This window comes from Sinocyclocheilus grahami, unplaced genomic scaffold (genome assembly GCF_001515645.1).
Source record: "Sinocyclocheilus grahami isolate Dianchi unplaced genomic scaffold, SAMN03320097.WGS_v1.1 scaffold605.1, whole genome shotgun sequence".
Taxonomy (NCBI): domain Eukaryota; kingdom Metazoa; phylum Chordata; class Actinopteri; order Cypriniformes; family Cyprinidae; genus Sinocyclocheilus; species Sinocyclocheilus grahami.
The window spans coordinates 584,956-611,611 of NW_015505784.1; the positions used below are offsets into that span (position 1 = coordinate 584,956).

General features: G+C 37.5%; 3 protein-coding genes across 5 annotated transcripts in view; 1 reads left to right on the plus strand and 2 right to left on the minus strand.

Annotated features, from left to right (window-relative positions):
• The first annotated feature begins 3,582 nt into the window (after nt 1-3,582).
• LOC107557520 (progestin and adipoQ receptor family member 9-like) lies at nt 3,583-8,258 on the plus strand. Its single transcript, XM_016240962.1, has one exon. The coding sequence runs from the start codon at nt 4,763-4,765 to the stop codon at nt 5,885-5,887; it is 1,125 nt and encodes a 374-aa protein (XP_016096448.1). The 5' UTR covers nt 3,583-4,762; the 3' UTR covers nt 5,888-8,258.
• A 2,176-nt stretch (nt 8,259-10,434) lies between these two features.
• LOC107557504 (procollagen C-endopeptidase enhancer 2-like) lies at nt 10,435-18,866 on the minus strand. Its single transcript, XM_016240934.1, has 9 exons — nt 18,778-18,866; nt 16,261-16,369; nt 15,923-16,181; nt 15,416-15,540; nt 14,898-15,034; nt 13,152-13,654; nt 12,981-13,061; nt 11,070-11,240; nt 10,435-10,908 (listed from the first exon to the last, which is right to left on the minus strand). Exons 1-9 carry the CDS (start codon nt 18,864-18,866, stop codon nt 10,778-10,780), a joined length of 1,605 nt encoding a protein of 534 aa, XP_016096420.1. The 3' UTR covers nt 10,435-10,777.
• Nucleotides 18,867-20,744: 1,878 nt separating this feature from the next.
• Nucleotides 20,745-26,656, minus strand: part of LOC107557521 (period circadian protein homolog 1-like) — a 28,346-nt gene continuing 22,434 nt past the window's right edge. For 2 of the 3 annotated variants that reach the window (XM_016240964.1, XM_016240963.1), the window contains exons 13-19: nt 24,995-25,141; nt 24,507-24,830; nt 23,011-23,801; nt 22,651-22,849; nt 22,293-22,485; nt 21,579-21,729; nt 20,745-21,492 (exon numbers count right to left, since the gene is read on the minus strand). In XM_016240964.1, the coding sequence (XP_016096450.1) occupies nt 21,184-21,492; nt 21,579-21,729; nt 22,293-22,485; nt 22,651-22,849; nt 23,011-23,801; nt 24,507-24,830; nt 24,995-25,141 (2,114 nt within the window). In that variant the 3' untranslated portion in view covers nt 20,745-21,183. The remainder of the gene's footprint in view (nt 21,493-21,578; nt 21,730-22,292; nt 22,486-22,650; nt 22,850-23,010; nt 23,802-24,506; nt 24,831-24,994; nt 25,142-26,656) is intronic. The other variant, XM_016240965.1, reaches the window with a different exon arrangement.

Genomic DNA, 26,656 nt, shown 5'->3' on the forward strand with positions numbered 1-26,656 from the left:
CCCCTAACCACCCAAAGATCACCGTGAAAAGAGAAAATGCAGCAGTAATATTGCTTGCTGATGCAAATGAGCATATATACACATGGGTTTACACATCTAGGGGTGTCGTGATATACCGGTATTGATGATATTTAAAAATGAATAGTACACATAGGACACATAATAATGCAGCGCCATTGCCATTATGGAACGCTAAACTCTCACATGTAATTTGTTTCATTCATACCCGATGCCCTTGAACAGAAAGTCCACAAGTAAGACTTATAGGAGTAACAGAACTTATGACATTCCAGGAATTCCCTGTATCATCCGGCTATTGCTGTAGATGAGTAAAATGCAGAAAGAAGTGTTTAAGCATGAAACATTAAGACAGTCAACACATGATTGCAACAGTATATGGTTTATCTGTGTTATTCAAGCCATCTCAGGTATTTTAATAAGGATATGTATTTATAGGATAATCGCTGTATAATACTATAAAATAACATAATTTCTGCCTAATTCTGTGATAAGAATCAGTTCACAGAAGGAAGTTATTTAAAACTCTCATTTGGAGTAAAAATATGTTGTTATTCTCATAAAATGTTGTACTTTGATGCTGTAGTAAACTAAAAAGTTAGCATTATAGTCTCTTCTGTTTAGTGCAATTGTTCTTTTTGTATGCAATGGTGTGATTCATTGGTCAAAAAATGAAAAAAATAAAATTAAAATAAAGATGAATTTGACTGTGAGCATAGTTTATTTATTTATGTATTTATTCTTCAAGATTTCTATATTATGATATCGTTATCGTGAATTTTTGTGGTCACGATAATCGTGTAGTGAAAAATCTGATATCGTGACAGCCCTAATGGCATTTTATTTGATAAACGGCAGTATTCTGAATGCCATGTATTAAAATCTGTATGTATAGGAACTACAGTATGCCCACACAAAGCCAGCTGACCTATTCACATTTAAATGACAGGAAATCATGTTAAATATTTTATTAAAATGTCCAAATAAAATATGATCCTTAGAGGTGCTCAAGCACATGAAAAAGGCTTAAAATATAGAAGAGTAATTCATTTTTTTAAAATACTACTACTACTGCTACTTTTTCAAAAGTCATGTTTATGATATGAGAGGATGATTATTATACTGTAAGTAACCACTGACAAATGACAAATACTGTCCCATCACAACATGCTTTTAGAAATAAATCGAGCAGCTGCCACACAGCAAAGCTCACCCCCTAACCACCCAAAGATCACCATGAAAAGAGAAAATGCAGCAGTAATATTTCTTGCTGATGCAAATGAGCATATATACACATGGGTTTACACATCTAGGGGTGTCGTGATATACCGGTATTGATGATATTTAAAAATGAGTAGTACACATAGGACACATAATAATGCAGCGCCATTGTCATTATGGAACGCTAAACTCTCACATGTAATTTGTTTCATTCATACCCGATGCCCTTGAACAGAAAGTCCACAAGTAAGACTTATAGGAGTAATAGAACTTATGACGTTCCAGGAATTCCCTGTATCATCCGGCTATTGCTGTAGATGAGTAAAATGCAGAAAGAAATGTTTAAGCATGAAACATTAAGACAGTCAACACATGATTGCAACAGTATATGGTTTATCTGTGTTATTCAAGCCATCTCAGGTATTTTAATAAGGATATGTATTTATAGGATAATCGCTGTATAATACTATAAAATAACATAATTTCTGCCTAATTCTGTGATAAGAATCAGTTCACAGAAGGAAGTTATTTAAAACTCTCATTTGGAGTAAAAATATGTTGTTATTCTCATAAAATGTTGTACTTTGATGCTGTAGTAAACTAAAAAGTTAGCATTATAGTCTCTTCTGTTTAGTGCAATTGTTCTTTTTGTATGCAATGGTGTGATTCATTGGTCAAAAAATGAAAAAAATAAAATTAAAATAAAGATGAATTTGACTGTGAGCATAGTTTATTTATTTATGTATTTATTCTTCAAGATTTCTATATTATGATATCGTTATCGTGAATTTTTGTGGTCACGATAATCGTGTAGTGAAAAATCTGATATCGTGACAGCCCTAATGGCATTTTATTTGATAAACGGCAGTATTCTGAATGCCATGTATTAAAATCTGTATGTATAGGAACTACAGTATGCCCACACAAAGCCAGCTGACCTATTCACATTTAAATGACAGGAAATCATGTTAAATATTTTATTAAAATGTCCAAATAAAATATGATCCTTAGAGGTGCTCAAGCACATGAAAAAGGCTTAAAATATAGAAGAGTAATTCATTTTTTAAAAATACTACTACTACTGCTACTTTTTCAAAAGTCATGTTTATGATATGAGAGGATGATTATTATACTGTAAGTAACCACTGACAAATGACAAATACTGTCCCATCACAACATGCTTTTAGAAATAATCCAAAATCAGCACAACCAGACATTTGCTGCCCAGTCTGCCAGCTGACCCAACAGCTGGCCTGTGTAAAAAAAAATATTCTCTATGGTAGCACTATTCTCACAATTCACTGCCCATCATAGGACCACCTGTCATGGTTAGCCTACACTATAGACTGCTTTATGCTGGAGGACTCAGGAGTTCAGATGGGTTTGTGTTGTGTACAGTAATTGAACAGAGAAGCTAACAGGTTAACAGTCTGTGCTGTTAGCTGTGACAGAATGGTTTCGTGAAATGTTATGGTGTCATTATGAAGAATTCAGACTGCCTAGAAGTATGTGTACTGGGTGATTCAAATGGTGTTTTATTGCTAGTAAGCTCAAATAAATTGAGTTCATAACACGAGTTTGAATTATGACTTGAGATCCTTTCTGTTCCCCCTCTCCTTCTACTCTCCTGTCTATTGAAGAAGCAGAAGAGCGGTATTGCTCGTCAATCATACAAGGTGGTTTTTAAAAACACTCTTTTTATATAAGTACATTAGTATTACTATACACAGTACATGATATTGTACATTAGAATGTTTTTGAAAGGCAGAGTGAGAAACTTCAGCGATCACTGTATTGTGTAAATAAGGCTGTGTAACAAATCTTTTTGCTCACGAGACACAGAAAGGATATTGTTGCAAGTGTAAACAAAAAAAAAAAGCACGATCCCAGTTTTTCATCTGAGCCACTTTAAAACACACACAAAGCAGCTAGCAACTGTTTTTCTGTAGTACTTAGATGTTGACTACAATGTATCATATACAAAATATGAAGACGTTTAAATGTAGCACAACCTTTTGTCTCGTTAGCTAGCTAGAAAACAGCTTGCCCATTGGGCAAAATGTTTAAAGTTTAAAACAAACAGATGCTTTCCCTAAAATACAAAACTGTCATTTGACATATACTGTAAATTATATTAACTTTGCAGTAAAACAAGGCCTGTGACAATCTATTGAAATCAGTTATTTCAGTAGTCTGTAAATGCCGTAGCTAGTGTTTTGCTTAGCACGTGGAGGGGAGATAGAGATACATGTCTGTGAGGAGAGAGAGAGAGAGAGAGAGAGAGAGAGAGAGAGAGAGAGAGAGAGAGAGAGAATTTATTGTACACTTCTAAAGACTGCAAAACACACCTCACGTTATGAGCTGCGCTGCTTTGCCGGAGCTGGCAACACGAACGCTTTTATCCTGATTAATAACGGCCGGACGAGAGAGCGACAAACAGTCCGACAGCACCTCACAGCCGGCATTTAAGCAAAAAGTCAAGGGCAATCTATTATCTAATGATAAAGGGACTGGACGCCGGTTGACTGTTTATTTAGAAGTGCTGTCCAGCAGAACCGAAATATCTCCTTCCTGGAAAAAGCACAGCACCGCAATGCGAATGTCGAGCGAAGACACGCTTAAACCAGCACAACTGCATTTAACATGGGCGGAAAAAGAGGAATTAGCCGCTACAGACAACTGAATCGTGAGAAATGTTCTCTGTTCACGCCGCTGTGAGACTGCATGAAACGGCTGTTTTCGAGATCATCAACTAATCGGCAGCAGTGCATCTTCAAACGAGACAGCACGCGATAATCTGGCCGATGAATTATGCACGGCGGAGCATGAATAATACACTGAGGTGTGACGCTCGTTTTCAGAGACCGGTCGGTGCCCGACGGTGTCCCACATGACCTACTTTCAAAAGCTTTAATGCAGGAGAGATGCAGCCGCAGTGAGACGCAAAAGAGACCTTCCGCACTGAAAAACAAGCTCACTGTTTGCTCATATGTGTGACCGAAGTCGTGTGGACCTCAGGTGACATGAGCGTCACGGTGTAGCCTATCAAGAAGGATCCTCTGCGACTGCTTATTTATTTATTTTTAAATAATCGTAATTGTTTTAAGACGAATCTACCATGCCGATAACTCTAAAGACTTGCGCTAACGGAAAAAAGGGACCCTGGAGCCATTGACCTATGCACTTGCAACAGCAGGATTATTTGTTTCAGCTAAAACCAGTCATTTCAGCACATGTTGTTGGGATTTGTATTGAGCCATGGGATTTGCCTTTGCCAGCTGAAATCTGCACATTAAGTCCATAAAAGCTTCTAAAGGATTATTAAAATGACAGTTATGTCTCTGTGATGCCATAGAGTTTGATAGTCTAGCCTTCTCTAAGCAATACTACGACATAACAACTACCTACAACATCGTAGTGCTATCTATACATGTTATCAGTTCAATGAATCTAATTCAACAATGATTCTAAGCTCAGGAGATATTTTTATTGCTAATCAGTGAATTTATCTTTCGGTCCAGTCATGTGGTCACTTCCATTACTACGTTACACTGACGTTCCACCAAGAGTGACTGAGAACTTCATTCTGTCTGGTTATCGTTTTCCCAATTACAGTCTACGGCAGTGCCTAGTCTCTGCATTTCGTCCCACCAATGAGACCGGAAACTTCTGGACACACTTCCTCCCCATCTTCGTGTTCACCTTTCACTTTCTGGAGGTTTTCACGTGGGAAGGAGCGCCTGAACCTAGCAATCCTTTTTTCTACCCTTTCTGGAACTACTTCCTGGGGGTGTTGTACCTGCTGCTAGGCAGCAGTCTGGCTCATCTCCTCAACTCCATGTCACTCATCATTCGTGAAATCTGTTTCTTTGTGGACTATGGGACTATTAGTGCGTATACGGTGGGTTCCTCACTGGCGTATTACTACTACATCCATCCTCAAGCAGGAATACCAGAGATTGGATTTGAGGGAAAGAACTCTACTCGAAGGAAGAGCCTGAACGCTGATGAAGAGTCTTGGTCCTCTGCATCTTCTCCCACTCAGGTCCAACTGTTCTTTGATAGCCTCTACATCCCATCCTCCTGTCTGATCGCTATCATATGCGTCATCACCTGCTGTAACACCAGACAGTGCTGGCGGAAGTACCGCTATGCTGTCCGCACCCTTGTCTTCCTCCTTCCGTTTTTCATCTCCTCCGCTCCTGTCTTCTACCGTCTCCTGAGTCCCTCCGCGAGCTCTCCGTCATCCTCCTCCCCTCATCTGTTCTCCACCATGGCTACCTTCTTCTACCGCCATTGCTTTTGGCTGGTGGTATCTGCCTTCTTCAATATCAGTAAGATCCCAGAACGTTTTTCTCCAGGAAATTTTGATATTTGGGGTCACAGCCATCAGTGGTTCCATTGCTGCACGTTCCTGTCGATCCTGGATGAGCTGCAAATGATCAAAGTGGAGATGTGGGCCCTGCTTCTCAACCCAACTTTGGTACTATCATCTGTAACGCCACCTAGGCTTCCTGGACCAACACTCTGGTCCACCTATGGGATCATGGTGCTCCTGCAGGGGTGCATAGCATGCATCATAGCCTGGTTTGGTTGGCAGGCATATCAGATCTACGGACCAGAGCAAAAAAAGCTAAAGGGACATTAGGAGGCACTGAATGCTGGTCAGGTTTAAAGTTCTTGTTTTGTATTTTACTTTGTGAACAATGTTTGAATGATTTCTGCAGTATCACTTTAAAAAGGATCGGCCACCCAAAAATGATAATTGTCATTATTTACTGACCCTCACGTTTTTTCAAAATTCATCTGGCTTTCTTTCTTTTGCAAAGCACACGATATTTGAATTTTTATGAATAGGACCCAGAACTTTCAAGCTCTAAGAAGGACATAAAGGTAACATGAAATTAATCCATATGACTACACTGGTATATTCCAAGTCTTCTTCACTTTGTATGATGAAGAGATCAAATTTTAAGCCTTTTGCGTTCCACGGAAGAAAGACAGATTTGTAATGAAATGGTGTGTAAATGATGACATAATTTTCATGTTGGGTGAACTGTCCCTTTAAGTTTGATATGGTCACAGAAAAAAGTGCACAGTAGGCATTTATTGACAAAAACTTTGAATGTTTTAGTAGGTTTCATTGTAAGGACTTTGGAGGGAGGCTGTTTTTTTGCTGTCGGGTGGTCAAAGTCCTTGCTACTCTGTAATCAGCAAGCTAACTCTGCCACGTTTGGTCCCCAGGGGCTGTATTGTTGAACAAACTTTCCAGAAAGTTCTCATAAGTTTCACTCGAGAGGGGTGCATGACGCATGATGCATTATTGAGCTTTTACTAGGACACCTTATATTGTAACACTCTTCATTATTGGAATTCTCTTTCTCAGTCTATCTGTCACTGTCTCGCTTTTTCTCTCATCCGCCCACTCACATTTCCTCCCTCTTTTTAACAAACCCTTTAAACAGGAAGTGCAGACAAACACAAATAGTTTCAGCCAAAGTGTTTGAAGCAAAGGGAAATGAGAGGGGTGGAGTTTACATCACTGCAGTGCTAAACAACACCCTTCACAATTTTTGAAGAAACATTACATTTCACTCTATACTGTCATTTCTATTAACTATAGACCTTAATCAAGGTGTGTGGCAGCATAGCTAGTAACTGTAGATTTCAGTTGAAACGCTATATTTTAATCTACTGTAACTATGCATTGTTATTGATTGTATACGCTTCTCTATGACTTGACATTTGAAGGCCTTGGTGGTAAGACTGAAAGGAGAAAAACGAAGCCATATCATTGTTGAAAAACATATCAGCAAGTACTGTTTTTACTTGTAAAGGCCAGTTTTGAAAAACACAGGTTAACTGTAGTCATTGGGCTACACAAAAATGTCTGGTAAATCATAGTTATTAATAACTTCTAGAAAGTGCTACTAGTTGGCTGTATTCAGCTTTGTTGTACTGCATACAGCCTTGAGTTGTCACTGGTCTTTCTGCTGGGTAGTTGAATTTTCCTTCATCCAATCAGATACTTTCAGTAAAGTGGTGCTCTTATAAGAGAGTGTGAAAAGTGCTTTAGTGAAACACCTGTTGACAAAACATACAGGTTATTTAGTCTGAGAGATTGGTGTGGTTTAACAATATTTGTGCATTTCTTTGTGAACATGTCTTTCTGTTGCTGTGAATGACAAATTGAGGTCATTGATGAATCATATGTTGTGGCTGTCAAAAAAGATGTTATGTCTCTGTTGTTCTGTCCTCCAATTTCAAAGTCAGGCAGGCCGAATAGTTGCAATAGGTGTGAGGACATATAGTTTTTTTATTTATTATTTTTTTAGTCTTTTATGTATTTCATCATTCACAGGGATTCATTCATTATTCATTAATAACTTGAGTTTTGAAAGCCTCATACTTAATACTATTGTATCATATAATGAGATAAATAATTTGCTGCATTGCACAAGTGTAGTATTTAAATCTAGACGGAATATATGATTTGCACATAAATGACTTAATGTGTCTGCGCAAGTCTGTGTTCTTGACAGGGACACAATGTACATTTTTATCCTGTTTTAATATATTGAGCTGGGTTGTCTACAAAATTGGAAGGTTTCAGCCATTTTGACCGAGCATTGCTTGCCATCATGCAAGTCTGCCGACTTTGTGCTCGGCTTAACACCTCACACCTGCATTAAGATATATAGTTATACTCTACAGATCAAATGTACAAGAGACTAAATCTGTATCAAATATATTCGCTCTGGAGAAAACACCAAAATATGAATATTCAAAAACTGTGTTTAAAACAGCTTGATTAGAAATTCTTGTTCTAGAACAGTTTGTCTAGAACAGTTGTAGTTCTCAGGGGAGAAGACAGATTGTAGTCTTAATGCACTGGAAACTATGCTGGATGCCCACTGCTGTAGTGTGAGTTTATCATCATGGTTTACTTAAGTAGATCATGCTGATATATCTTATTTATTAAGATATAGGCTTGAACATGAAACTAGAATACTTCAATTTAGTGGATATTAATATGTAAGAGTTATTGTACTGCTTCTATTTCAATCTGTATCAAAAGATGAAAACTAGAGATCAATAAATTTAAATGGTAAATCAGGGCTGTCTGTTTCTTTTTAAAGAATATGTACATGTGTGTATAAGATACATGTTGAAAATCATAAAAAATAAGTGCTTTGAGTTAAATGTTAAGCTGAGAAATCCTTTGAGAGAAGGATGTCATGTTCTCATTCCATATCTGCAGGTCTGAATTTGCCTATATTATCATTTACATATCCGTGTTTGTGTGTGTGAGCCATAGGCGGAACGTGTGTAAGGCTGGGCAAGGCTTAGCCCAGGGCTGTCCAAACTCGGTCCTGGAGGGCCGGTCTCCTGCAGAGTTTAGTTCCAACCCTAATTAAACACACCTGAACCAGCTAATCAAGCTCTTACTAGGCATACAAACTTCCAGTCAGGTGTGTTGAGGCAAGTTGGAGCTAACTCTGCAGGACACCGGCCCTCCAGGACCGAGTTTGGACAGCCCTGCCTTTCCCTGGCCACTGGACTTGGAGCAAAAATGCCCCTGCACAAACAAATTAAATCTATTACGTCTGTTGCTAACAAAGTTAATATGAATAGACAGTGTCTATTAAATTCAAATCTGCTCATGTTGCACCGTATTTCATTTTAGGCGCTTTTACAGTGTTGCGCATTTTAACCAATCACACACAATTCTGTTGAGCTTAGGAATGCAATGGCCAATCAGAGGCGTTCAGATGAGTCATCATTGAAACAGATCAGTTTTGTTGAGTGCGCGAGCGTTCGTTGACTGAATTCCGGACTCTTGCAAATTCTCTCATCATAAACAACAACAACAAACAATGTAAGTAAGGGATTCATTTAATAGTGTATACAGTTTCAGTGATTATAACGATAGCTTTGTTTTTTTTGAGAGTGCTTAAATTCGCGATAGATCAATCTTAGTGATAATGTCACTTTCTATAGCCTATAATGTATTCGCTGTTTGAGTACCGTGGAAAGGAAACGTTATATAATTAGGCCTATGAATTTCTAACGTTTTTATTAAATTGTAATCAATTTAATCAGTCCTATTAAACATTTTTTTTTAGCCTACATGACAACCATGCCTTGCCTACTCTCCACCTATGGTGTGAGCGATTGACTAATGCTGAGAAACAGCAGCAGCTGCCATGTTTTATGTCACAAAACAGCCCGCCCCCTCTCTACCTATCTGTATGTCTGCTGGCCATCTACATGCTTTACAAAGTGAAACCCATAAGACAGTAGTGTAGGACAGACACCTTCAATGTGAAAAGCTGTCCAGCACACTGCAGATAATAAAAACACAACACCTCATTCTAGATGTGTCCACTTGATGGAGACTCACATCTGTTTGTTTTCTATTGCCATGGAAGACTTTGTTCAAGGAGGAAATCCTCTGGGGCTCTTTGCATCCTATTTTCAAAACATACATGTCATGACATGATTGTTTTTACAGAGTGTGGTTGTAGCCAAGGGTAGTGTAATAAAAGTTAAAATTTTTTGAAGACAAATTAATAGTTTTATTCAGCAAGGATGCATTAAATTGATCAAAAGTGACACATTATTATCATTATTATTACTTTTTATTCATCAAAGAATCCTGTATCATGGTTTTCACAAAAAATATTAAGCAGCACAACTTTTTCAACACTGATATTAATAAGCAATATTTCTTGAGGACCAAATCAGCATATTAGAATGATTTCTGAAGGATCATGTGATGCTGAAGACAGGAGTATAGATTTGCCATCACAGGAATAAATTATTAAATATTCAATGGTAAATGGTATTTAAATGGTAATATTTTAAATGGTAATATTTCACAATATTACGTTTTTTTTAACTGTATTTTTTAATCAAATAAATGCAGCCTTGGTGAGAGTAAGAGACTTCTTTCAGAAACATTAACATATGGCCCCAAACTTTTGAACGGTATTGTAGATATGATTAGCAGTTATGGTTTAGTATTATCATAGAAATATACACTCATCAAATATTTAAAACAAGAAAAAGGTTATGTATAGTTGAAGTTAATTAGTATTGATTTCTGATTAAAAGTTAAAGGTTGATAAATTCATAATTCACATGTCATCCATCTTTAATTAAAGGAGCTTTATAATTTATAATGAATACATTGTGCCATATCAAAATGTTTGCATAATGCATTAAACAGACCTAATATGTCCTAATAATACACGATAAACATAAAATGGCAAATCACCCTGTACTTTATACCCTGAAGGTTCTGGCGTGATGCATATCATACCACAGCCTTCTGAATCTTCTGTTCTCTTAGTATTAGAATATTTACTTAAACGGTTTACTCATATATTGTTCCTCCAGTTATATAAAAAGATGCAATTCATAATTAAGGATTTAGTTTATTTGACTGGACCTTTCCCTGCCTGACAAGGTTATGATTAAAGTAGACCAGAGTAGGTGGGATTCGGCTTGTTTCCTCCATTGTGATTGGTCAGGGTCAACATGTTTTCTTTGCGAGGTTGGCCAGTGCTCTGTCATGCACTGACTTATGCTGAAGAGCAAAGCTGGATGGGGTCAGAATGCCAAGACCTTCGTTATTCACCTGGCCCATCAGCACATAGTTCACTCCTATGAAGAAAATTCACAATGAATATTTAAACTATCAAAAACAAAAGGTCAGTGAAATGATCCAAAATATGAACCAGTGAGATGTTCTTAAATGTTGTACAGTGATACGAGTCATGCAAGATTGCTTGTGGTTGAACTGGGTTTGTGTGTGTTTCGTTCACCTTTACGCAGTGCTGGACACTTCATGCATGTTGCTGTCAGTGTGGCAGACATGGTGGGTCCTCTCTTTCTGAATTTAAGTCTACCTGCCTTATAGACCTTAATGATGGACACCTCAACTTCAGCACTTCCTTGAGATCCAGGGGTAAGTGAAGTCACTTTACCGGTCAATACTGTGGGAGATACAAAGGAAGATCATTTGAGAAAACAGATGATTGCATGCTTCTGATATGCAATCTAAAATTGCATGCAGATTCCAATAAAAAAATTATTAATAAATAATTATGAACATTAAATATATAACTGATTAATAATATTAACTACAATAGACTTTATAATAACTTTCATTAGTAAATCATTAACAAACATTATAAAATGCTCAATGGATCATTAGTTAATATATATCCAAAGAGTTAGAAACATGAGATAATGTGCCTGTTAATGTTTGCTAATAAACGTATTAAACATTAGATAATGTTCAAACAAATCATTATTTCATGTAAGTTAAAATGCTTACAATATTAAACTTTCAATTCCAATACAAAATGATTCAATATGTTCAATTCCATACGATCAAGCACTTATTGAAAATCTACAAATGATTTTAACAGATGTTATAAAGTGACTAAAACACTTTTGCTGCTATCCCCTGTTTATTTATGATTGAAGGAATATCCTGTTTAATGATATACTGAAGAGTAGTATACTAATATTAAACTTTCAATTCCAATACAAAATGATTCAATATGTTCAATTCCATACGATCAAGCACTTATTGAAAATCTACAAATGATTTTAACAGATGTTATAAAGTGACTAAAACACTTTTGCTGCTATCCCCTGTTTATTTATGATTGAAGGAATATCCTGTTTAATGATATACTGAAGAGTAGTATACTAATGTGAGTGTTGAGGCAATATTTTTTTTTCACCAAAATTACAATCTGTTATGTCTTTAGCATGCATTTAGCTAAACTCAACCAGCCACCCTTTACACAAACCTTGTTACATTAGCTAAAAGTCCAATGCCCATAAAGATACTTAATGATCAGTAATTGTTTATAAACATTTACAAATGATGAATAGTTTCAACTTTATATTGGCTACTGCAAAAACATGAACAAATGATTAATAAATGATTAGTAAAGATGTTGTGAATAGGGTAAATTCAGGTCTTTCGGCATACTTTTTGCCATTGAGATGACTGTTCATAAAGGTATTAATGATTAGTAAACATTTATAAACAAATGATGAAGAGTTTCCACTTGAGATACTGCAAAAACATGAACAGATCATTAATAGATTATTTGTTAAGATGTGTAAATAGAGGTATACACAACAAACAAAGACCAACAAATGAAGATCATATGAACTGAAAGTTTACTGACATTTGTAAGCATTTTAATTTACGTTAAATAATCATATGTTAATCATTAGGTAATGTTTAGGAAGTTCATTAGTAAACATTAACAAGAACATAATCATATTTATAACTATGTGAATACATATTAACTAATGACCTGTTAAGCATTATATAATGTTTGTTAATGATTTATAAATGAAAGTTATTATGACGTGTTACCCTGTAGCGGTTAATATTTATTAAAGGAAATATTTAATGTTTTATTGCTTTAATAATGTAATAATTATTCAGGTAATGAATAATAATAAATACTAACAATTATTATTATAGTTTTGAGGCCTGACCGTTACATTAGCTGTTTGCTGTAAGCACTGTTCTAAGATCCTTTATTACACCATCATTACTGTGTGAACAGCTGTCTGCACTAAAAGCTTCAAAATAACTGTCTTCCTATGAGTCCCCAGGGGCCCGTTTCTGTGACATGCAATTAGGGGAGAATGAAGCAGACATAAATAGCAGGATGAAAGAGATGATAAATGAAGCAACTCACCAAAATGACTGGGGCAGAAGCGGGTCACGAGGGTGCCTATTCTCTTGCATGGTAGGGAACACAGTGGGTTGCCCACTGAGGCTTGGAAGAAACAGATCAAATCATAAACGTAGTCTAGAGCACACAGAGAAAAACGATATATTGCATGGTCATACACATAAGCATTTGTACCTGCTTTTGTTGTTTTGTTCCCAGGTTTTGAGATGGGACTGGTCTTTGGCTTTGTTGTTGGTTTGACACCAGGCTTTACTTTTGGCTTTGCTGTAGTTCTTGTTGGTTTCGGTTGAGGTCTAACTGTGGGTTTAGGTGTAGGCCTCTTTGTAGGTTTTGCTGGCACTTTTACAGCAGGTTTTGGTGTGATTCTTCTACCAGATCTTGTTGGGGGAGTAGGTCTGACAGGTTTGGGCTTGGGTATAGGTTTTGATCTTGGCTTAGGAGTTGGTTTGGATGGTGGTCTTGAGGGAGCTTTTGGTGTAGGCTTAGGTCTTGCTGATGGAGTTGTGGGTTTAGTTGGTGAAGTGTCGACTCTTGGCCTGTGTACTGTGTCCAGGGTAGCAGTGGCTGTGTGGGAGCCGCGGGGAACACTCCGGTAGTGAGCCATAAAGCCTGCAGCTGTCACACTCAGATCTGATACAAAGTGCACCAGCAGCTCGTTTCCATTGGTCACAACCGCACTGACAGAGATATAAAGAATATTATTACAACAATAAGTTTTATTAAGTGACTAAATGGGACTTCAGAGATTGTTGGGTGACATTAAATGTCATCACGCGAACAGGTAAATTCATCTACTTATTAGTTGAGTTTTAAAGTCTTGTTATATTTGTACTCACGCGCTTGGAAACTATTCTAACTCAAGCTTTCCAGTCTGTAGATTTTAAATAAATTTGAAAAGAGTTGCCGGAAGCTCAGTGGTGGCGACACTGAAGTTGTACAACCATGGCGTACTTTTGTTTATCCCCTTATCTTGATGAACAAAATGTGTAAGAACCATAAACCTTTTGGTGACAGAGCTCCTTTTCTGCAATAATCCAAAAGCCAATAGTAAAACCCTGTTGGCTTTCTGTCAAGGTAACCAGGAAAATGCTAACTAAGGGCCTACATCCCTGCATCATCCCTCTATTGGACATTATTTATATTACAACAACAGTCTTAAAGGTGTTTCTATATTTGGCTGTTGTATCCCAACTCTAAATGGGATCTACATGGGATTAGGTGAATCTGAAACAAGCACAGTTACACACAAATTCCTAAGAATCAACTAGTTGGTTATTGAGGAAACCCCCTTTAATGTTATAACAGCTGTCTTTGACTTATACTGACACCTAGTGGCATGGATGCAGAATCAGGCAAAACAATAATTTTTGGGTAATGTGCTATTAGCAGTCAGCCATGATTCATTTAATATGCCAGTGAAAATGTCCATTAATAGGTGTGATCTGAGGCGACACGCTCCTTGTTGAAAAAATTAGCTTTTTTGGGGGGGCTACTGATATGACTGCATCTCAGTTGGGTGAACATGATTTAAAACTATTTATCACTATTTGCAATTTGTGCAAAAGTTATTTGGGATTAAAAGCTTTTTAAGAAGGAAATATTACAGAGTGCATCTTTAAAGTTAATATCCAACATTATCAGCACTTGAATAAAGGGCTTCATGGACCTTCCTAAGTACAAAGGACATATAAACATATTTTTTGAAATGGATAACTGTGCAAAGAGAAAGTATTTTCAAATTGGGAAGCACATTCTTTCACTAAGCTTTCCTTAGGACAACTGACCTCGCAGAAGTCAACAACATCCTTTTCCTGTGTAGATAAATTACAAAATCCCTTGTCCTTAGAATAATGTTTGAAGGACTCATAAAATGTCATGAATAGATTGGAATGATATCTGGTGCATTGTGTTTGCACTCACTCTGGAACCATGTCTCCGCAGAACTTGCCAATACGTCGAGAGTCGTCGGTCTCGCCCCCGTTGAACAGGACCACGTAGTCATAACGACAGTATGTGTCTAATTCCAAGTCCAGCTTCTCAAACTTAACCTCAATCACCTGGGCATGATGCACACAAACGCATATACACACTTCGATATGTAGTTCTGTAAGTAAAAAGCAAATTTTCTGAAACAGGTATAAAGGTTCTTTCATGCACTTTTCATGCCGCTCTCTCACTCTCTCTCTTTCCATGTCCCACCTTACGCACTTTCTCTGAATGAGGTCTTTCTTAAACTCTCCCATGTACTGTTTATGCTATCATCATAAACACACACTAGAGTTCAAATTCATCCGCATACACAAAATGCCATAGCAACACGTCTCAAGTAAACCTAAATATAATTAGTGCTCGGATGACTTGGTTGCTAATGACTTAACAGATTGCGAGTAGACAAATGCAAGAGGAAAGGAGCTGTGAATTGATCTTTGCAGGCTGACCATGTTGAGCTCCACAGATATGTGCCAAGAGCAGCTGATGCCTGCTGGGTAATCAGATTCTGGCCAGTTCGGTGTCTTCAGTGAACCTTGAGGCTTCGTCAGTCTGCCACCACAGAACTGATTCTCTGTAGGGAATAGCGGGTGGAAAGAGAATTAGAAAGATTGATAGATATTTACGGGGGGAAAAACAGTACTACACTACTTTGCAAAATGTGGGGGTCAGTAAGATAAAAAAAAAATCATAATAATTAAATAAATAATGCTTTTATTCAGCAAGGATGCATTAAATTGATTAAAATCAAGACATCATTTATAGATTTCTTTGTTTCCTATAATTTACCATGTGACCCTGCAGACTGGAGTAATGGTAATGGAGTAAATTAAGCTCTTTGCCATCACAGGACTAAATTACATTTATATAATTTTATTTAATTATATTAAGCATTAAGTCAAGCACTAAAAACTACATTTGGATTGTGTTGCTGGGACAAACTAAAGCCATCCCACCATCAACATGTGGTTTCCCCCCACTAAAATAAGCCAGAAATCCTCTTCCGCCTGTGCTGCCATCAGACGCCATCTCCAGCATCATGGTGTTGGAGGTGGAGATGAGGGCTCCGGGTCGGAACGTCCCACAGAAGCGGCCCAGTTTCTGCACTGTGTACGAGTGTCCATTATAGACATCCACGTAGTCGTAGCGGCAGGTGGGATCCGCCTCTAGATCAAAGATCCTGAACTGGAGCATCACAGCATGACCTTCAGGAACCTGATGGGAGAGGAGACGGGATGGAAATGCAAGGTTTGAAACAATGAAAAGCAAAAGAATCTGAAGGTGCTGGACTTACTGTGATGTACCAGGTGCATTTGGAGTTTGGTTTGTAATGAGAGGGGAAACCCTCACTAGCCACAAACCCTGAGTCTGTCACCAAATGACCACCACACAGGAATATAGGCCTGGAGAGCATAGAGGAGGAATAGGAAAGAATAAATGAGAATGATAGATGTTTGATTCATGTTTAATGCAGTGATAGCTTGATTAAATGTAATAATAATAAATATTTGTATATTATATTTTGTATTTTATGCTCAACAAAGCATGTGTACAAAAACACAGTAACTACTGTAATATTATGAAATATAACTATTTAAAATTACGGTTTTGTATTTAGATATATTATAAAATGTACTTTATTCTTGTGATGGCAAAGCTGAATTTTCAGCAACCATTACTCTGGTCTTTAGTGTCACATGACCCTTCAGAAATGTGTACAATTTTAATGTTTCTTATTATAAATATTGAAAAAGGTTGTGCAATAATATTTTTGTAATAACAATTTGAATTATATTTCATGATTCTTTGATAAATAGTTCAAAAGAACAGCATTTCTAAATAGAAAAGTTTTGTAACATTATAAATGTCTTTGCTGTAACTTTTGATTAAAAATGCTGGTTTGTTTCAATCCAACTTTGGGTCAAATATGGACTAACCCAACTTTTGGGTTAATAAATGTATTCAAAAATGTAAGCCAACACCTGGGTTAGTCCATATTTGACCCAAAGTTGGGTTGAAACAAACCAGCATTTTTTTTTAGAGTGTAGCAGAATTAAAGTATGAATTTCTTAAAGCGTCATAAAAGAGCTACTGTAAAACATTCAAATGGTAGTGTAAATAATATGCCAATAAACTGCAATAAATCACATATACATTTCATTTAGTTTTTGAACACAAAAATGCGTAAACAAACACGTAAACCATTTTAAATAGTACCAGTCACAAACGTCACTGCTTGTTAAAATCCTTTATATGTGTGAAATCCTTTATTTACTTTCTTCAGTGGGTTGTTTTTGGATCCTGTTCTCACATTTATAGTACTTGCAATATTTTAATACCGCAAGTTCTGTCATATTAGTAGGAAATAAACAAACCACAGCCAACTGAACAGCTGTGCTCGGATGTGAGGTTACAGAGAGAACCACTGAACTCATTTAGATATCGTTTTTTATAATGGTTTTCCTTATGAGTCAGTCTGTCAGCAAATCTATCCGGTCACACGCATTAGCTGACACTATTATTCTCCCTCACACAATTTGATAAACATAAAAACAAACAAATAAAAACTTCAATAGGTGACCATTTTCAGAATCAGGAATGGAGTGAACGAGGAAATTCACATAATATCAGAAAACAAAGGTGGAGCTGAACAAACACATGTATATTTAGAAACATATAAAGCCTTCTGACACAAAAGCAGCATTCAGACGTGTCACACAGGACCTGGTTTTTCAGCGCTGATCAAAGCTATCGCTTAATTAAACAGGTGCTGTTTTAATTGACTGATTAAAGAATAATGCATGAATTTAACGATTATTAAGACTAAGAAACAAATGTGGTGGTTTTTGTGGCATGTCATAAACATTGTACAGCCTGAGCTGAACAACACAGAGTAATAAAGATTTTACAACAAGACAACTGGGACAATTTTGTTGATACTGTAAAACAAGCCTATGCTTGAAATGGCCCAGAATCACGATGTTAAGATTGCGTCTTATGTTAGATAAAATCATATCATATGAGAGGAACTGTGTGAAGGTGCAACTTTAAAAAAAAGTCCTGATTTACACAACATTCGAACACATCTCACCAGTTCCCCATAAAAGTTATATAATATTTTACATTTTGATTCAATGGTTACCAAGTAATTGCACACTTTAATCACTAAACTAAATATAATTACTAAAAAACTCATCACTACAACAACAACAGCAACAGTGACAACAATAATAATGATAATAATAACAAAAATCTATTTTATTAATAAGCACCCTGATGCAAATTCATGTTTCTGATCAGTACAAAAAAAAAAAAAAACACGAGAAAAACACTCAAGAAACTGAAGCAGAGATTTGCATTACATTGTGAAAATGGAACATCTTGCAAGATTGTGTGTAACTGTACTGACAATGGAATACAAAAACAAGAATCTAACTAAATGTTTCATTTAAAGTTCTTAAACAGTGTGTATGAGGTCAGTTAATAATAATAATAATAATGACTTAAAATGATCCTGAATTGAACTTATCTTGACTTGAAAAATACAATAATTAAATCTGACCAACACTTTTCAGGACATTAAGTGTTTCCTGTCTAATTGAGGGTTGAAGAGAAACATAACATTGTAATGTTTCCTCGAACTGTATTTATGTGTTTTATTTCCAACATCAATCCTGCTGCTTTATGAGAAGCTTAGATATTAACATCTCCTGCTGAATGCTTGCATTCATTCACACACACACACACACACACACACACAAATTTGCCATGCAGTGCACGTACAGAAACACACAAACCCTCATGAACTTACCTTGTGAAGTTGGTCTGGCTTTGTCCATGCACCCATCCTAACCCCAAAATCAGAAGCCCAAAATGCCACATGCACAAACCACCCCACATCCTTCTTCTCAAAGAGGCACAGAAGCACAGAGAACGAGTCAGTGAGGGAACGGAGCACAGGGGTGAGTTTAAGGGCGTGGAGGACGACAGGAGGAGGATTGAAAGAGGGGAAAAGTGGGGAAGAGTTGTGTCTCAGATGCCATTGCTGTAAAATCAGAGAGATAGACATTTAAAATTGAATGAGGATCTATAAACAACCAAAAAAAAAAAACACCAACCACCCTCCATTACCACTTTCCCCAGCTCTTTGTCTGGTTTTGTTGAGATATGGCAATTAATTAAGTTGTATGTTAAGGGCAAATTATGTTTTCCTTGATAGTAAAATCTTCAAAGATATAAACAACTAGTTTAAGAAATGTTCCATTTTCTTTGTGGTTATGTACTGTTGATCTTTTTCTCTCTTTTGGTAGGCTCGTCGTTACATTGCGGTGCAGGGAAAGAATGCAAGTCAAGCCAAACTTTCTTACCAGGGCACTGGCACAGCAAACATGTCATTAAATCCCTTTAATATAAAATTCCCTTTTATATCTCTCTTTTAGCTCTGTACAATAATCATCAGGTATGTGTGTGTGTGTGTGTGCATCACACTTATTTGAATGTGTTTGTAATTTGTGTGCGTGTGGGCTTTTGTTTGTGACTGGAAAAACCTCTGTATGTGTTTTTATAGCTCAGCGGACATTCTTGTCTACTAAAAGCCTGTGGTTTGGTATGAAAACGGCTTATTTTAATTCCCTCTTCCTTGTCCAAAGCGTACAGCGTGCTTTTAAATCATATACACACACTGTATATTCTCATAATTCTCTTTTATCCTTGATTTGTGGAATATTTGCAGACCACAGCAGTGTGAACCATATTCATTTTATTCTTTTTCATATATAAAGAAATACACAAAATACTTACAAATTGTTTCAGGACAACTTGAAGAGCACATGACAGAGAAAATATAAAACAAGAGGAAAATGCATACAACTGATTGCCAACACTTTTTCACTCATTCCTTCAAGGCTTAGTTCACCCAAACTAATAAATTGTCAATTCGCTCATCCTCGTGTTTTTCTAGTATGACTTTCCTTCTTCTGTGGAACATAAAAGTAGATTATTTTTGGGTGAACTATCCTTTTAAAACCTTTCTTCGTTGATGGTACAGTTCACATACAGTACCATTAAAAGCCTCCACTCTTTCGACCCAGCAATGGGCAGCAGCTTTTTCTGGGCGTGACCTCTGGAGCTTCCCTTCGCCAAGTGTTACTCTACAAGAGGATGCCTTGAGCTACAAATAGTCTTTGAAAGTTTATGGTTGCAGTGGTTACTGTAGTGACATCGAAGTGGTGAGAGTGAACTGTAACAGACCAATGAGCCTCTGTGGAGCTGCAATGCATTTCACACAATTCATCCAAGCTTTGACAATTAACAATTTTGCACCAATAATGTATAAAAAGTATTCAGAATGATAAAAAAAAAGGTTTTGTGTATGTAAATTTGGTCAAAAAATCCTACTTTGTATACACCTGTAAAAAAATGACAATAACATTTCCATAACACCTGGGAAATGTCAAAAAGCACAAGGTGAGAAACCGTTAAACTGTCCTCAAAGGCAGTGAATCTGTTCTCATGTCCAAGTGCACATCTTACAACACTTAAATCAATTTAACACCACAGAGTTTAAAGGTCCGTTCAAACTAATGACGATAACTATAACCATAACTACATTAACGTCCACACCAACGGACGATAATGTTTTTTTGGCACTTTAAATGCTCAAACTCTTTAAAGTTGGATGGATTCTGATTAGCTGTCGGTGTATTTATTGTTCATCATCTGGAAAAATAATGGTTCTGAAAGTGATATTGTTAATCTGTGTCATTATCGTGTTATATACCAGTGGTGTGGACTTCCCTCTTCTTATAGAATTAGATTATTAAAACTTTATAGTTATATTTGTGGTTATAGATATCATCCCCGGTGTGAAGAGCCCTTACTTAGCCCATTTGACAACATTTGAAATAGTTGTTTAGCATGCCACAAAATGGGTTTTTGCAGGTCACTAGAACTGGAATTGAACAGCTGGCATCTCAAGGTCAAATCCAGAGTGCTCTAAAGCTAACCTTTATTTCCCGCCAACAGATCATAACTTCTTTGCAATAACCAACATATCTAAAAATGTATGATAATCAGTCTTTCAACAAAGCATTTCTGCTTTACATTCAGCATCTGTTAGCCTTCCTGGCTAATTTGCATTTATTTATAGAAATAAATACAATTAGATAATTTCATGTGTACTCAAATGTCATCATCAGGATCCCACGGACTCGTGTCTTTAGTGTGTCATCTGTGTAAGTGAGGCAACCATTTCCACCTCGATCTGTGAGGTCACTTCCTGTTCTTCGATCATCATTTCTTGGTCATTGATTTGGGGTGTCATAATAGTCCCATCGTTCTTAACCTCCTGGTCTTTGCAGGTCTCGTCTTGTCCCTCAGCCATGGCCGTGTCTGCTTGGGTGTGTTTCTCAGCAGTGGCGCCCTCTTCTGTCACCTCTAAAACACTGCAGAGCTCCATCTCGTGGATCTCGACATCGAAGGGGGCCGCAGAGGGGACAGAGGGAGAGGACCTACAGCCCATACATGCCTGAGAGACACATATAAATAAAACAATCAGGACTGAGTGTTTAGTGGTGTATTGTGGGAGTTATTGTCTGGGAGACTTAAACTCACAGAAATGTTGATAGCACGAGGCAGGCGTCCAGTACGGATCCAGGGGTGGACCTGACTCAACTCGTTCTTCTGCTCCTCAGTGAAGCGAGGCTGCTGTTTCTGCATGGCTCTCAGAGCAGCGCGGTCCTCTTTCAACACAGAATCTCTGTCTCTGTTACAAAACGCATTTACTTGGTCAGTTAACCATTACAACTTTCATCAGACTTTTACAGTGGGTGTGTAGTAATGCATGTTTATGGGATGTTAGCATGGAATGGGTCTCTTTTTTCTATGCATGTGATATGAAACATTTTGCATCATAACGAGATATATATATACGTTTGAGAAGTCAGAAATGGTGTTGTATAGGTATGGGAATCAAATTCTTGATATGATTCGACTCCACCTAATGATTCTAGTTCCTTAACGATTATTTTTGTAATTTTGAGGAAGAATGAATGCAGAACTTGAATCAAACAAATGAATCAAAACAAAAATGAAATAATCTTCCATTTACAATATTTTAAATAGAACATTATTTTATTTTTTGTTTTATTGTTGATCTGGCTCTTGATTAAAAAAATAAAATAAAAGTAAAGAAAAAAGATAAAGTAAAGTAAAAATAAAGGTAATATAAAATAAAATAAATTAAATGTAACTGATCCGTTTTAAATGTAACAGGCACTTGATTCCCAACCCTAGTGATGCAGTGAAATCTATACAGTGTTGACTAACCGGATGGGCAGCTGGTAGGTCATCATAGTCTTTTCATCCGTGTTGGCCATGAGGAGCCAGATGGGGTCTTGTAGGACACATTTGATGAACTGTGCCTCTCCATCACCCCCTGCTGTCTGCTTGTGAGAGTGGCTGTTCTCTGATGAGTCCACGCTGCCGAAGTACTTGCTTGTATGGCTGCTCTGACTGCTTCCTGTTCAAGTAAACAAAAAAAGAAATAAATTAAGTCATTTAATTCAAGTAACCCTTCTTAACAAGTAACAATTGCTAAATTACATTTGGTTCCTCTTCACTCTAATCCACATTTCTTTATTAATACATTTCTCAAATAAATGTATTGCCATTATTAAGCACTTACTAGTTGCACTTCCTGAAGAGCTGCAGCCATTGGACCCTGATCCAGAAGACCCTGTGCCCGACCCAGAGGAGCCTGTCCCTGATAACCCAGAGCCTGAGGCGGCTGAGCCAGTACCCGAGCGAGAGTCCTCCTGTAACAGTAGGTCTAGCAGATCACTGGAGGTGGACATAGCGTCTTGATTGGATTCATTTGTTTCACCCTGCAAAGGACATTAAAACCACATAATTAGTTGCTACTAAATATCAGTGTAAATATCAAATATTGACTGCTGTGAAATTTTGATAGCGAACACTGAAACAAAATCTCTAACATCCTTTTAAATAATCAGCAGGTAAATTAATACAACAGTAATTTTCTTACATTTTCATGCTCTTTTGAATCCACCGCTGAACCTCTCTGATTGGAGGAGGCCTGTCCTACTGCTCCACCCCCTTGTACCACCATAGGAGATGTGGTCTGTTGTCCTGACGCCACCTCAAACCGGTTGCTTGGCAACTCCTCTAGCTGCAGCAGATTTAAGGGTGAGGAGCATCTAGACTGAAAGAGTGGAGACACTGCTCCTTCTCTCTCAGCCACTGCCTCTCTTTGGATGTAGGACTGAGGGGTGCTGGAGCGAGAGTGGGCGCGTGGTACTGGGGTCGAGACCTGACAGGGAGCAGGGGAGACCGTGTTGACAGCGGGAAAAGGGAAAGCTGAGTTTGGGCTGTAGAAGGGCTGAGGCATGCCCATGTTGGGCTGTGGGAACATGTAGTTGGGTAATACCAATGCCATCATTGGGTGGACCATGGGAGGTACCAGCTGCGTGTTCTGAAGAGGGAAGCGTAGTCCTGTCTGTATGTTGGGGTCTGAGATGGGATGGGCGAGTGAGGGATAGACGGGATATAAAGGAAGGACGCTGGGTGGGTACGGGACAGAGGGAACGCTAGCTTGTGACCCTGAGGTAGGCCAGGAGGAGGAGCTGGCTGCAGGATCCATGGGTATGGAGGAATTAGAGGGCCTGTTCAGAGCGGGAACCCCAGGGTGGAGGCCTCGTTGTGGGCTACGAGACCGCACTTGCTCTGCAGATTCCTGGTGCTTTGGTCTTTTGCCTCCTCGACCACGTCTACGCCCGCTACTACCTGCTGCCGGGTAATCACGAGAGCAGCGCACACCTAAAATCAACAGAGATGCATCACCGGTCAAAAGTTTGGAATAAATCACAAACTTTTATGCTTTTGAAATAAGCCAAGGCTGCATTTATTTGACCAAAAATACAGTGCTAACTTTAATATTGTGAAACATCACTGCAATTTAAAATAGCTGTTTTCCATCTGAATGTTTTAAAATGTAATTTACTCTTAATGGCAAAGCTGTATTTCAGTAGACATTGCACTAGTCTCTATATGATTCATCATTCCAACATACTGATTTGGTGCTTAATGGAGCTCCATTTTTAATAATGGTTCTCATTATTATCAATGTTGAAAACATTTTTTGCTGCTTAATATTTGTGGAAATCGTGATACATTTTTTTCAATGAAGAGCATTTATTTTAAATAGTAAAGACATAAAATGTTACAAAATATTTCTGTATCAATTATATCAATTTAACACGTCCTTGCTGAATATAGTATTCTTTTTCTATCTTTCTTACCCCACTCTTTTAAATGGTAGTGTATCATGGTTTCCACAAAAAAAAAAAAATTGAGCAGCAAAACGTTTTTTGATCAAATAAATTCAGACTTGTTAAGTGTAAAAGGTGTCTTTCAAAAAAAAAAAAAGTAATTGCGAACTTTTAACCAGTAGTGCACATAAAGAATAATTTTATGCAGTGCTGCCTGTGCTGTGTCTCTTTTTTTATTTATGCACATCCTCACCTCTTGCTAAGGGTACAGATGCTCGTTGGCGCAAAGCTGAGGTTGGGTCAAACACTCTGAGTTTGCTCAAGTCTCTGAAGTGGCACATGAAGTTCTGCTCCTCTTGCTGTGTGTGAGCCGACAGGACCTCTTTCGTGAGACCCAACCTTTCTCCTCCTCCGGATCCTCCAGCTGCCCCTGCTCCTCCTGGACCTCCTCTTCTCCCTGCATCCCTATCAGGAGCAGCACTAGGTGGCAGAGAGGGCATGGTTGTGGGAGGAGCTTGGAGTTGAGTGGCAGGAGGAGCAGCATTCGGAGCAGGCGGGGCTTCTTCCATTACGATATCTGTGGGAGCGAGGTAAAACAAGAAGAGGGGATGAGATAAAGAAACCAGGGTCCCAAAAACTAGACACAACAACAAAAAAAAACACTTGATTGCTATGATTGCTTTGATGTATTATGGGTCTTTGGTGTCCTCTCTTATTCCTCATACACACACACTTGCCCACCTGACTCAGGAGGTTTCTTGTCCCCCACATGGACGATGGTGCTGCTGAAACTGCATTGAGAGGTGACCGAGGCTACACTTTCAGCTTTACTGTGCATGGCCAGTGGGGGTAACAATGTACTCTCCTCTACCAGAGACACAGATGGACCTGCAGGTTAAAGTATCCGTTAATACTAGGGTTGTAGTCAAGACCACCTAAAAAGAGACCAAATCGAGACCAAGACCAGAGTGTGATGAGACCAAAACAAGACCAAGACTTTGAGGGGTTGAGACCAAGACAAGACCAAGGCAGGGTGAGACTGAGTCAAGACCAAGAGCAAACTAGCACTTGAAAGATCATATGAAATATCCAGATTTACGGAACAATCTTTTCAGGATTAACTTTTAACCCTGGGTAAAGTATAAGCAATGTGAAACATGAAGCAAGATAACCCAGGATTCCGTTTACCCAGGATTTAGAATGACCCAGGGTTAACTATTTCAAACGTGAAAGCCCTTATAGAGCCGTTACCAATAAAATTAAATCACTAACAACAGAATTCATCTTTGCACAGCAGAGGTAGCACAGAAGCTCCATCTGAATTGGTACAATGACAACTGCATAAATATTATTTAGTATCTTTTAAAAATAAAATTTTGAATACTTGTGTCAGAATCATTTATTCAGCTGATTCGTTCAAAGCAACTGATTCACTCAGTAACAAATCACCACTGTGTGTTGCTCAAAAACGCACAACAGTTTAGTTTTGAAATGTTTTCGTTGCTGATTTGAGGTTTTTGGACATTCATATTAATTTTTTTGCAAACTTTTTGACAGGATCAAATGAAATTAAGTTAGAAATAAATTATTGATTGTGTCTGAAGCAGGAAGTTTACATCACATTAAGGATGTTAACAAATAAATCAGACAATGCACCAGCAATTTAGTGATATCTCTGCAGTTGTGGTCTTGACCGGTCTTGAAATAAAATCCAGAGTCCTTTTAGTCTGAGACCAAGACAAGACCGAGTACAAATGCAGTCAAAACCATGACAAGACCTTCAAAAAATGGTCTTTAAGACCGGTCTCGAGTACTACAACAATAGCTAATGCACAGCATATCTTAAGTATTGTAGTCTATATACACTATTGTTCAAAGGTTTAGAGTCGGGTAAGATTTTTTTTTTATGTTTCTGAAAGAAGTCTCTTATGGTCAACAAGACTGCATATAGTAAATGGTAAACAGGAATATTGTGAAATATTATTAAACAATTTTTAATACATTTTAAAATGTAATTTATTCCTGTGATGTCAAAGCTGAATTTTCAGCAGTTATTATTCCAGTCTTCTGTTTACACATGATCCTTCAGAAATCATATTATATATAGTATTCATTTCTTTTTTTCTTTATATTATTACTGACTGCAAACTTTGAACGGTATGGTTTATTTCGAAATGCCAGCAGCCAAATTTAGAGGTATACTAATGCAAACACTACCATTTGCATAATCAACATTTTTGGTGTAAAATACATCATCATCACATCATACATACATCATCACAATCATCATTTTTGGTGTACAATACATTATGTATGTATATATATATATATATATATATATATATATATTTTTATATTCAAATAAATTTTTTTTGCTTATGGTAGAATTTTTACATATTTTAA